The 12,971-nt window shown below is 35.2% G+C and overlaps 1 protein-coding gene across 1 annotated transcript in view; it reads left to right on the top strand.

The window, feature by feature from the left end:
* LOC130641779 (titin-like) overlaps positions 1-12,971 on the top strand; it is a 63,041-nt gene that overhangs the window by 16,670 nt on the left and 33,400 nt on the right. The window contains exons 18-24 of the mRNA XM_057448727.1: positions 121-187; positions 433-519; positions 632-766; positions 963-1,485; positions 1,801-2,082; positions 2,188-2,260; positions 2,573-12,898. Of these exons, the coding sequence (XP_057304710.1) occupies positions 121-187; positions 433-519; positions 632-766; positions 963-1,485; positions 1,801-2,082; positions 2,188-2,260; positions 2,573-12,898 (11,493 nt within the window). The remainder of the gene's footprint in view (positions 1-120; positions 188-432; positions 520-631; positions 767-962; positions 1,486-1,800; positions 2,083-2,187; positions 2,261-2,572; positions 12,899-12,971) is intronic.

Genomic DNA, 12,971 nt, shown 5'->3' on the forward strand with positions numbered 1-12,971 from the left:
AAGTGTAAAAAACATAAGGTATTTTAATTCAACGAATTCAACTTAATACGTTAAGAAGTCATCCTTAACGAGAACCTAAATTTGTACTCTAAATCTTGTACTGTTTAATTTACCTTCTAGCATTTTTTTACAACATCTGACGAAATGTAAATCAGCAGAGGATATTGCAGCTTGTTACTTGGCACATGTAAGTTTTTTTCCGTCATTTATTAAATGACGCACAACATATTGTTTGAGAAAAACAGAATAAAAACAAAAAGCTTTCCAAGATCGGTTTTGGGAGTGGATTAGGCATCATATGCTGGACTTTTGTTATTGTCTTTTAGTAAAATTTAATTAGAAAACAAGCAGGTATATGTTCAGTTTTAATGTAAACATATTTTGTACATGGATTAAATTATATTGGAAGTTTATAAGATTAACTAATTTTAGTATGAAAAAATATCAAAGATGTTTCAGTTGTATATTTCAAAAGGAGCTGGCCTAGAAAACATTTTAACTAACTCTTCTTATTTCCAAGTAAGTCATCCTAATATTTTTTTTTAACTTCTCTCATCCTTTTTTTTATGTTTTTGTGGTACAATTAAAATTTTTCTAATCCAGAATTTTATATCTACTCTTACCTCTTCAGCACTGCAAGGTACACAAAAGCGATCTAAAAGCTCATCTCCAAGCTCCTCAACAGCATCTCAAAACAGTATGTTGTGTGTTTGAAGATATGATCCAACAAAAGACTCTTCTAAATAAAGATTCTTCAAAGTTGGAGGTAATTATCTACTTTGGTAATGCTTGTTTACATTCTAAATATCTGACAAAAGAACATGTCCTTAGCATAAATAGTTTATGTTGTTATTTTTTACTATTATTTTGAGTTATTCTACATAAGAGACCCTTCACAAAATTGTACTTTACAAAAAAAGTATGTGAGAAAATAATTCTGATCTCATTGCTATCTATTTTAGTTTGCTCTTCAAATTTTAAAAGATATAATAAACCTTGTACCACGAAATGTAAAAGAAGTTACTGAAGCATTTAATTTGTTAAACACGAAAGTTGATAACAACATAGAAGTTGAAAAAGTGCCAAACATACCGATAAAACAAACAATCACAGAAACTCCCAATGTTGTTTTGGAAGTGGACATAGTTGAAGCAAGTCCAAACTCTAGTTCTAAAGAATTATTGGAAAATGTTTTAATGGAGTATGAAATTATTGACACAACAGTTATAAACTCTAAAAATGAGGCATTAGGAGAAACTGATTTTAAAGGCAAACCACGATACATTGTTTCAAAGGGATACACTGCCAAGAAAAAGGACGAAATTCATCTACCACTTGGATCAGAAGTTTGTATTCTTGACACAAAAAATGATCGAAGTTTCGTTGTTGTACTAGATAAAAGTGGACAAGAATTAGATCGTGGATGGATACCAACTTTTTGTTTGCAGCGAAAGGAAGATGCTGTTTACATCACTTCTAAAGAAGGTATTCATTTGCCTTCTAAGATTGTGTGGTTTTATTTCAAATATTACTCTAAAAAAAATACCTATAAATTTTTTTACTCCTTTTCGATATTTTGATAGTTGTTGGTGCATATAATTTAAAATATTATTTACTTTTTATAAAATTTTTATATGTTGGGAGTAAATAATTTTTTGCCCAATGTACGCTATGTTTTAAAAATGGAAATAATCAAAAAAGTTTGTAACTTACTAAGTTTTTTTTGTTGTGAATAAATAATAATGAATGGTTGTAAACTAACAATGCAGACCTCAAAGTATTGATACATTTTGTATTTAGCAAAAGCTCCAGAGTTTAAAATACCCTTAACATCATGTTCAGCCGTAGAAGGAAATCCAACGAAACTTTCTGTTCAAGTTAGTGGTTATCCTAAACCGGAAGTTGTTTGGTATCTTGATGGTCTGCCTGTTCGTAATGACATTCATCATAGAATTGTTGAGGAAGATGATAAAGTTGAATTGCATATTCTTCCAGCAGTTATTGACGATGAAGGGTTGTATACAGTTAAAGCTGTTAACACTCTTGGATCAGCATCATGTCAAGCTGAATTCATTGTTGAATGTAAGTTATAGCTGATAACATTTTTTTGGTTTGCTATTAGTTGTGAGTTACCAAAATATTGTTTTATTTTGCGAGATTAAATGATGATACAATTTCTTAATTAAGCTGATGTTTCGTCCATGAGTGGTCTTAGTGATCTTGAGTGGGAAGAAACAAGCGTTCCTGCAGAAAACGAGAAGTATGTGCTTTATTCTTGGTTTTTTTGTTTCTTTGTTTTTAAGCTATAGACAACAAAAACTCTTGGCCCTTTAGTATGCTTGGTATGTTTGTGATTTCAGGGATTGACAAGAGTCAAACATTACATCTTTTGATTTTAAAATTTAGATCAGGGAGGGATTGGGTCAAATCTACAAGAGGGTTTTGACATTTAGTGTACTTTTTTTGGATATTTTAGTCATCTCTAAATTATTTGTAAATCTTAATTACTTGGCTATTATGAGGCTTCTTCTGCATGCAGGATTACCTTTTTATCTCACTTTGATCGTTTTAGAAACAAAAAAACCTTTGTGGTTGGAGAGAAAATAAATATCCATACTGCAATTGAAGCAGAATCAGCAAGAGAGATTGCCTTTATTCCACCACTCTTTACTCATACTCTGAAAGATGCTGAATGTTTATTGGGGGCAAAAGCTTCATTTCAAGTACAAATTCAAGGAGATCCACAACCAGTTTTGTCATGGTATTTAAATAATGTGAAATTAGAACATGATAAACGTTTGTTTACCACTCAAGATAGGGCTACGCATGAGTTAACTATTTCCAACATCACTGAAAGAGATGAAGGGACATTGCGATGTGAAATATCCAATTCTGCTGGCAAAGAATCCTGTGCTTGCTCACTGAAAATCATTAAAAGATCTCCTAGCAACAACAACAGTATCAACAACAATAACAACCCATGTGTGTTTTCACATCAAAACCAAGTTGATGTTATTGAGGATTGTGATGCCGAACTTGTTGTCAAATACAGTGGTGATCCAAACCCAGATATCAATTGGTATCATGACACTATTCACCTAACAAAAGAGTATGGTGTTGAAATCATAACAGAGAACGGGACTTGTAAAATGGTGTTACCTGAAGTTACAAGTGATGATGCTGGTGTTTACACTTGCATTGTCCAAAATTCTTGCGGTGAAGAGAAATGCGATATCAAATTGCACGTCCTTGGTAAAGATTCAAGTTTTGTCAATGAACAAGGCAAATCTCTTCCTGATTTAGCTGATGAAGGTCCTCCAAAGATATTAGAACAATTTCATGATAAGAAAATATACGAAGGAGATACTGCAACATTCCAAGTCAAAGTTAATAACAAACCAAATGCAACAATACAATGGTTCTGTAATAATAAAGAGCTAGAAAAAAATTCTCATGTTAAGTTCGAACAAAGTGGATTGTATTTTCGTCTTATTATCCCTATCTGTGATGTCAAAGATGAAGGAAATTATTCATGCTCAATTAAAAATAAATATGGTACTGCGAGCTGCTCAGGATATATTGCTGTGCAGGAAAGCATATTTGCTCCCAAGTTTGTTGAGCACTCTAAGGATTTGCATGTGGGAAATGGTGAAAAGTGCGAAATTTTTGCTGTAATAAAGGCCAAACCAGCTGCAACTGTTGAATGGTACAAAGACAATCGTTCATTAAAAGGCAAAAACATTGAATTCATACAAAAAGAGAATATCCATTCAGTTGTCATACATGAAATGTCTGAAAACCATGTTGGCACGTACAAATGTACTGCATTTAACAATGCTGGAGAATCTGCTTGTATTGTTTCTTTAGCAATGGCTGGAGAAAGTAACATGCCAAAATTTACAGAGCCACTATGTGATATAAAAGCAGATGTGGGGGACACTGTAAAGTTGGAATCGACGGTAACATCAAAGTCAAATACCATAGTTGTTTGGTCAAAAAATGGTAAGCCAATTTTAGAAAATGACAAATTTAAATTTGAGAAAGGGCAAGAATCACATTCTTTACTGATCAGTGATGTACAGCTATCTGATAATGGAGTGTATGTATGTGAAGCATCAAATACAGTTGGCAAGAGCAGCTGTGAATGCAATCTAGTGGTATCTGCACAGAACAACAGTCGACCGTCTTTTAAAAAAGGTTTAGTTGATTTGCAAGTGCCTGAACATGAAAAGTCTGTTGAAATAAAAGTAATTGCAGTGGGTGATCCTACTCCTGAAGTTTTATTTTACAAAGATGGTGCTTTACTAGAGTCAAGTTCGCGTCGAATGATAACACAAGAAGGTAATGAGCATATTTTGACATTTAAGTATGTATTGCAAGGCGATTCTGGTGAATATGCTGCTGTTGCGACTAACATTGAAGGTGAGGAATTGACCCAAGGTTTTCTAACTGTATCAGACTCTATGCCTCCTATTTTCTATGACGCTCAGAAAAAATATGATGTCAATGAAGGAGAGGAGTTGGTATTGCAGGCAAACGCAACAGGTTTACCATTACCAAAATTGGAATGGTACAAAGAAAATGAAATTTTGAAAACTACAATTTCTAAGCCGGGTTTTGCAGAAGTTGTAAAAACAGCTTCTCCAGATGATACAGGTGAATATACATGTGTTGCAACTAGCAGTCTTGGAAAGGCTCTACTGCAGGTTCAGGTGACTGTGAATGAATCAAAGAAAATGTTTCCACCAGAGTTTCTTTCAAATTTATCTGACCTGGATGTAGACATTGGTTCCATAGCTCATTTAGAGTTGGGAATTGTTGGTTATCCAGAACCAGATATAAGTTGGAAAAAAGATGGAAAACTATTATCTGAAAATGATTCTGTTATTCTTTCATCGGGTAACGGTATGTGTTCTGTTACGATTAAAAGTTGTCAAGCTAATAACGCTGGTTGTTATGAGTGTATTGCAACTAATGAACTAGGCGAATCTTCACGTAGATGTTTTGTTTCCATGTCAAAGAAAACATTGAAGACACCAAAGACAGTTGAGAAGACATCAGAAAAATCTAAAGCACCCAAGTTTTTAAAATCTCTACATGACTTGCACGTAGCTATTTCAGAACCAATAATTCTAGAAACCATGGTCAGTGGTGATCCTTTTCCTGACATTAGATGGTATAAGCAAGACAAATTGCTTCATCCCAGCAAAAGAGCGAAAATTGCATCGAATGGGAAAGATGGTAAAACTTCATTGCGAATAGTAAATGCAAGCAAAGATGACGCCGGAGACTATGAATGTGTTGCGAAAAATAAACACGGTGAAACTAGTATTTCTTGTGAAATATTTGTGAGGGAAACAAAAAAGTTAAGGGACGATGGTAGAAAAGTTACAGGTAAACCAGTTAAGCCAAGCATTAGCAACAAACCGTCAGATACACAAGTAATGGAAGGGGATGAAATCAAGTTCTCCTTTGTTGTGCATGGAACACCCAAACCTAAGATTGAGATTATGAAGGATGGTAAAGTATGGAAACCTCCACCTCATGTAGTCATATCTTTTGAAAACAACACATATTCATTTAATATAGCCAAATGTTCTTTAAAAGATGAAGCTGTTTATCAGTTTATTGCATCTAATAGTTTAGGAAAAGATTCATTCAAGATAGAAGTCCTAGTTGATGAGACAGCAGAATTAGAAGTGATTGCCAAAACAATTGGGGAAAGACGAAAATCAAAGGACGACCATGCTGTGAAAGATGAATCATCTTCAACAGAGGATGAAGGTGCTAGAAGGAAGGTGTCACACAGACGGCATTCGAAGCCTTTAAAGAAAAAATCACTTGTGTTAAGAGAGAAGGCAGGAGATGAAACAGATTCTGAAGGTGTTTCAGATGAAACACCAAAAATTATCACTGAAGAGCTTATTTCAGGAGTTCAAGAGGAGGTAGTGGAAGAACCTGCTTTCTCTTTAGACAATCTGGATGAAATTCCTGAGATCCTTGAGGGATTCCATGACTGCAAAGTTACAGAGGGTAAGCCTATAGCATTAAGTGCAAAAGTTACAGGTGCGCCCACATGTATCAAGTGGTTTAAAGATGACAAAGAACTTGAAAAGAGGTGGGATCTTATCATGGAGCAGTCTAATAGTGCAATTTCCTTAAAAATAAACAAAGCAAAAAGAAATGATGCTGGTGATTATGTCTGCACAGTAGAAAATGCAAAAGGTAAAGCTTCATGTAGTGCCAAAGTAGAGGTCATAAACCAAACAAAACCAGAATGGATTAAAAAACTTCAAGATAACACAGTTTCTGAAGGAGAGAAAGCTATGTTGGAGGTAACACTGACTGGTGATCCAGCTCCTGACGTTCAGTTCTTTTGCGATAATAGAGTTATTCAAAATAGTGATCACGTCACTATAATTTCTAATAAAGAAACTGGTCACCATGTTATTTCTATTAATAATTGCACACTGAGGGACAATAAATCATATAAATGTGTTGCAAGAAATAACCAAGGAACTGTGACATGTTTTGCTAATCTGCGAGTAAAAGAAGCTATAATTGCACCATCATTTTTGGGTGAATTGCAAGATTGTGAAGTGATAGAAAGTCGTGATATGAAGTTGAGAGTAGAAGTTGCTGGTAAGCCAAAACCACTTCTTGAATGGTTTTTTAATGATGAATTGATCAAATCTTCTGCTCGAGCTAAAATTCGCAGTGAACGGGAGTTTAATATTCTTCAGATTTCTAGTTGTAAACTGGAAGACTCCGGTCTATACAAGGTTGTTGCATCAAATATTGCTGGTGAAGTTGTAACTAAGTGCTCTGCTAATATTCTTGAGGATGTAAAAGCTCCTGATTTTATATACATTCCAAAACCTATTAAGACATTAGAAGGTCGTTTATCGTCTTTTAGAGTCAGTTTTAATGGAAGACCTGATCCTGAAGCAGAATGGTTTTTTAATGGTGTAAAACTCGAACCTTCATCTGGTATTGAAATAAAATCAGAGCCAGGTAAGAGTAACCTAACAATTAAAAATGTTGAAACAAAAGACGCTGGAGAATATGTTTGTAAAGTTACAAATAAATGTGGAGATAAAAGCTGTAATATCGAACTAACTGTTGACGAAGCGCAGTCTCGTCCATCTTTTACTGAAAAGCTAAAAGACACTGACTGTATTGAAAACGAGAGTTTAAATTTAACTGTGAACTTTAAAGGAAAACCAAAGCCAACTTTAACATGGTATAAGAATGACCTGAAACTTCAATGTACTGATAGATTATCCATCTTAAATGAAAACGATACCTCAACTCTTTCAATTCTCAACTGTGCTTCGCAAGATGGAGGTGTATACAAAGTATCTGCAAAGAACAATCTTGGTGAAGTTAACTGTAAGTCAAAGGTGACTATTGAAGAATTAACATCTCTGCCAGTCTTTGAAAAAAAACTTGCTGATATTGCTTCTGTTGAAGGACAAAGTATTGATCTTGATGTCACGTTTACTGGAAAACCTAAGCCACGTTTACGCTGGACTAAAAATGGTGTTGAACTTGAAGGAAATAGTGAAACAACAATGCTAGTGGATGGATATGATGGCAAGTTAAGGCTGACTAATATCAAAGAATCTCATGCTGGTGCATATGAATGTGTAGCACAGAATAAAGTTGGAATAATCAAGACATCTTGCAATGTAAAAGTAAATCAAGCTTTGTCTGCACCCACATTTACAAAGAAGCCACTGGCAGAAATGCAGTTACTGGATGGAGATGTACTTTTAGTTGACTTTATTGTTACTGGAAAACCGTCTCCTGAAATTCAAGTCACAAAAGATGGAAGAAAAATTGGAAACGGGATAAGTTGCGAATTTAACAAACCGTCAGGTAGCGGTATCCTGAAAATACCTGGCGTAACTAAGCTCGATGAAGGCTTGTATGAAGTTACTGCTCAAAATTCTCAAGGCAGTGCTTCTTTTTCTGTTTGTATGGGAGTTACAGATGCAGGTGAATTGATGTTTGTCCAGACACTATCAGATCAAACTGTAGCTGAAAATAGCAATGCCGTGTTGGAGGTCATGTTTAAAGGAAACGTGGTGGATGTTGACTGGTATAAAGATAATGAATATATTGATGAATCTGACAAGTATGAAATTATCGATGAAGAAAATCATTGTACCTGTGTTGTGCATGACTGTAATAAGTCTGATGCAGGAACATACCGTTGTGAAATACTAAATGAGAAAAACTCTCAGTCTTGTTCCTCCAAACTCTTTGTCAAAAAAGATATGTCATCAACGCCACCGAAATATGTTATATCTGAGGAATTTGTTGAAGTGAAAACTGAAGACGTTGTAGAAAGTCATCCTATGACTGCCCTTTCATCAACAGTGCATCCTCCTGTGTTTACAAAATCGTTACCAGGGAAGTTAGATGCTATTGAAGGCAAGGAATGTATCATGTCTGTAACAGTAGATGGCAAACCAAAACCAAAATTAACATTCTTTAAAGATGGTGATGAGATTAAATGCAGCAAAAGAGTTCTAATTTTACCTATTGGTAAAAATACCACGCAACTAAAAATTAAAGAAGTTTCTTTAAATGATGAAGGAGAGTATAGCGTGAAAGCGTGTAACTCTGCAGGTGATATTTCATGTAAAACAGATTTATATGTACAAATGGAAGCCATTCCACCTAAGTTTACAGCAAAACCATTAGACATCCAAGTAATCGAAGGGGAAGGGGCAGTGTTTACAATGAAAGTAAGTGGAACACCCAAACCAATTGTTAGAGTTTATCATAATGGTGTTGCTGTTGCAACTGCTGATTACATTGATGACTGTTTTCAGTTTTCCTTAGAGAATTGTGAACCATCTCATTCAGGTAAATACAAATTTGAAGTGACAAATGGAGCAGGTCAAACGTCCTCAAACGCAACATTACTTGTACAAAAAATGGCGAAAGAGGCAAGTTTTGTGCAACCTCTTAGTGATGTTGATGTTATTCTTGGCAAAGATATGATTCTGTCTGTTACTGTTGATGGGAACCCCCCTCCTAAGGTTTCTTTTTTTAAAGGAACTAAAAAACTGAGTGAAGGCAAAAAGTATAACATATCTGTGGAAGACAATCGAGTCATCTTAAAGGTGAATAAAGTGACACTTAATGATGCAGGTGAGTATATCTGCAAAATAAAGAATGAAGCTGGAGAAGACAAATGTTCAGCACAAGTTGTTGTCAACCTTCCGCCGGCACCCCCAATTTTTAATAGGGAGCTTGAAAACAATGAGATTATTGAGGGAGAACTGCTGTTGTTAGAAGTAGAAGTAGATGGGAATCCTCCACCAGTTGTAAAATGGGAGAAAAATGGTGATCCCGTAAAACATATGCAAGAAGAATCTGAGGGTGGTCTAAAAAGATTATTTAAACCAGTTTGTGAATTGTCTGATGAGGGAACGTACACTGTTATTTGTTCCAATGAGATTGGAAGAGTTCAGTGTTCCAGTGTTATTTGTATAAAGCCATTGGAAAAACTTCCTAACTTTGGAAAAGAACTACAGGACCAACTAATTATTGAGAATAATTCGTTTAAACTTGCTGTTGTTGTTAATGGAAATCCAAGGCCAGATATCGAATGGTACAAAGATGAAAAAGCTCTTGGAGAAGGAGATGGATATGTATTTGAAGGAGATATCCACACTGGTGAATTTAGCATCACTTGTCCAAATGCAAGTTTAGAAGCCTCTGGTGCATACATGGCATTAGCAGTTAGTGAAATTGGAGAAAGTATGTCAGAATGTAAAATTGTTGTTCAGGAAAAACCAGAAAAACCAAAGTTTGTTGAAAAATACTCTAATAAAATTGTTGAAGAGGGAAACCCAGTAATATTTACTGCCTCAGTGTCTGGTAAACCAAGTCCAGAAGTAAGTTGGTATCGAAGCGGTGAGTTGATTGAAGAAAACGTAACAACAAGTATTGCCAATGGCATTGCAACTACAAATTTACAGCTGAATGATGTAAACACAAAAGACAGTGGCCATTATGTATGTGTTGCTAAAAACGATTCTGGTGAAATCTCTCATTCTGCAAAACTTAATGTGAAAGAGATTTTGTACCCGCCAGTGTTTGAAACGAAGTTAGATGATACAACTACAGTGGAAGGACAGGAAGTGATCATTACTGCCCTCTGCAAAGGTACATTGCCATTGGTGTCAAAATGGATGAAAAATGGTAAACCTGTTTATAACACCTCCTCAACCAGAATTGAAAAGACTGACAACAAATTTGTTTTGAGAATTCCAAAACCAACCATGCATGATTCCGGTGAATATAGCTTAGATGTTAGCAATAGTGCTGGGAATTGCAGCATGTCTTGTAAGTTGCTTATCGAAGAGGCACCTGTTGCACCATCCTTTGTTCAAAAACTTCGTGATATGAGTGTTCAAGAAGGTAGAGAGGCTGAGTTTTCTGTGAAAATGCTTGGCAAACCAGACCCAGAAGTTAAGTGGTTTTTAAACGAGGAAGAACTTATAGGTAGCAGTAACTACATAATAACGCCTAAACCCGATGGCAAATCATCGTTAAAAATAAAGACAGTTTCTCTTGATGATATAGGTTCTTTAAAATGCAAAGCAACAAATATTGCTGGTACTGCTTCCACTTTATGTAAAATTAAAGTCACAGAGCTGAGAGTTCCTCCAGACTTTATTAAACCTCTAGAAGATGTAAGCATATGTGAAGGAGAAGAACTGATGCTCAAGGCTGTGGTATCAGGCAAACCCAATCCAACTATTACTTGGACCAAATCGAGAAAAGAACTTAAGGAATCAGACACTGTAAAGATATTCCAGGAGGGACAAGAGTGTTATATTGTCATCGCAAAAACAACAATTGATGACCAAGGAAAATACAAGTTAAGTGCAAGCAACAAAGCTGGTGAAAAATCTTGCTTCTCGAATGTCTGTGTGAAGAAAAACGTTGAGGCTCCAGTGTTTATTACCATACTCGAGGATGTGACCTTAAACCCTATGGAAACATTAACTTTATTTACTGAAGTAATTGGAGAACCTAAACCAATTGTAGTCTGGACAAAAAATGGAGAAGAACTAAAAAACCAGGATGGAATTTCTATCAAGGAAAAGTCTGGAAAATCTACCTTAATTATTAAAGATGTTTCTGTTGATGATAGTGGCATATATGCATGTATAGCTAATAATGAAGGAGGCGAAGTTATTACCAGAGCAGAGATTGATATCCAGCAAGAAAAAGTAGCACCATTCTTTACAAAAGCTCTAGAAGATTGTGATTTTGACGAAGGATCGGACATAGTACTATCAGTGCATGTTAAGGGTACTCCCACTCCAGAAATTAAATTTTATAAAGACGAAAAAGTAATCCAGAGCATTGATGGAATAACTGTTGTGAGTGATAAAATAGGAGTATCTACTGTAATAATTGAAGATGCTCAAATTGATGATTGTGGTGATTATGAATGTAAAGCTTTTAACGAGTCTGGAGAAAATGTTTCCTCTTGTTATGTAAAAATAAATGAAACTAGTAAACCAAGTATTGTGCCTGCGGAAGGAGCAGTTGCTGCAAAAGTTGCAAAAGGTTCTGATGTAACAATGGAAGTAGAAATATTTGGTAGTCCCCAACCAGACGTTGAATGGGCTAGAGGTGAAATTCTTTTAGATCCCTGTGATAAATATGAAATAATTGATGAAAAGGGGTATTCTTCATTAGTTATTCATGATGTTAACTCTGATGATGATGGTGAATATGTGTGCATTGCATCCAACTATTTGGGTGAGATAGAACAAATCCTTCAGTTAAACGTAGAACCATCACCTCCCAAAGTAGTTGAGAGGGAAGATCAAGTGATACCAAAAAAAATTTACGAAGAGAAACCGGCTCCACCAACCGTTATGAAGAAGCCAAAGAAGACTGTTAAAAGTCATGTTGTGGAGGAAGATGCAATATTGGTAGAACCTAACACAGATGTTGAGTGTGCCCCACCTGTTATTCAAGAGGAAGTGATTCTGCCAAATTCAGCTGCAACAGATGAATCTATACAAGAAGACTTATCAGCTAATACCTTTAATGATAGACAAAATACTGACGAGGAAACAGTTTTGCCTGTTGTGCAAAAAAAGTTAGCTAAAACTACAGGAACACCCCCAACATTTTCTATGAAACCTAAAGACAAAGATGTAGTTAAAGGTAATGACGTTAGATTCACATGTAACTCTAGAGGCTCGCCTGATCCTGTACTAGAGTGGTTCTTTGAAGGGAAGGTTATTGAACCTTCTAAAAAGCATCAAGTTAAAAATACGTATGGACTTTCAACATTAATCATAAAAAATGTAGAACTTGATGACATTGGTGCATACGCAGTTATCTCAAAGAACATTGCTGGTGAATGTAAATCATCATTTTTGCTCAGTGTGAATGGTATGACCTCAAAGCCAGATGAGCAGAAGGAACCTGCAAAGACAAATGAAGAACTTGCTGCCATAGGTGTGAAAGGAAAAGATGAAGAGCTTCAAAAGAATAAAATTGATGATGGTGAAGCTTTAAGCACTTGTGCAGAAAATAAAAACAATAAAATAGACAACAGTAATGAGATTGACATTGTAAAACCAAAGAAAAATGAAGATGTTGTGACAGAGAACATTTCAACACAAGAATCAAGGAAAGACGAATCAAAAAGTATTACAAAGGATCGAGATAGTAAGTTGACAAGTGCAGCAAAAAAAGATCAAAAGAAAGCACCAGTACCGCCAAAACCAAAATCTAAACCTGGAAAAGATGCTATTAAAAAAGTTGAAAAAGAGAGAGAAGAGCCAGAAAATCAAAAATTGGATAAAGAACTCTCTGTAAAATCATCAGGGCCAATTCATGTTGCAATGTAAGTTAGACATATGTTTCCTTTGTCACTCAAAAATTTATTCTATGATTTGTCAGTTAAGTTATTTTCAGTT

Source organism: Hydractinia symbiolongicarpus, chromosome 4 (assembly GCF_029227915.1).
Source record: "Hydractinia symbiolongicarpus strain clone_291-10 chromosome 4, HSymV2.1, whole genome shotgun sequence".
NCBI classification, from domain to species: domain Eukaryota; kingdom Metazoa; phylum Cnidaria; class Hydrozoa; order Anthoathecata; family Hydractiniidae; genus Hydractinia; species Hydractinia symbiolongicarpus.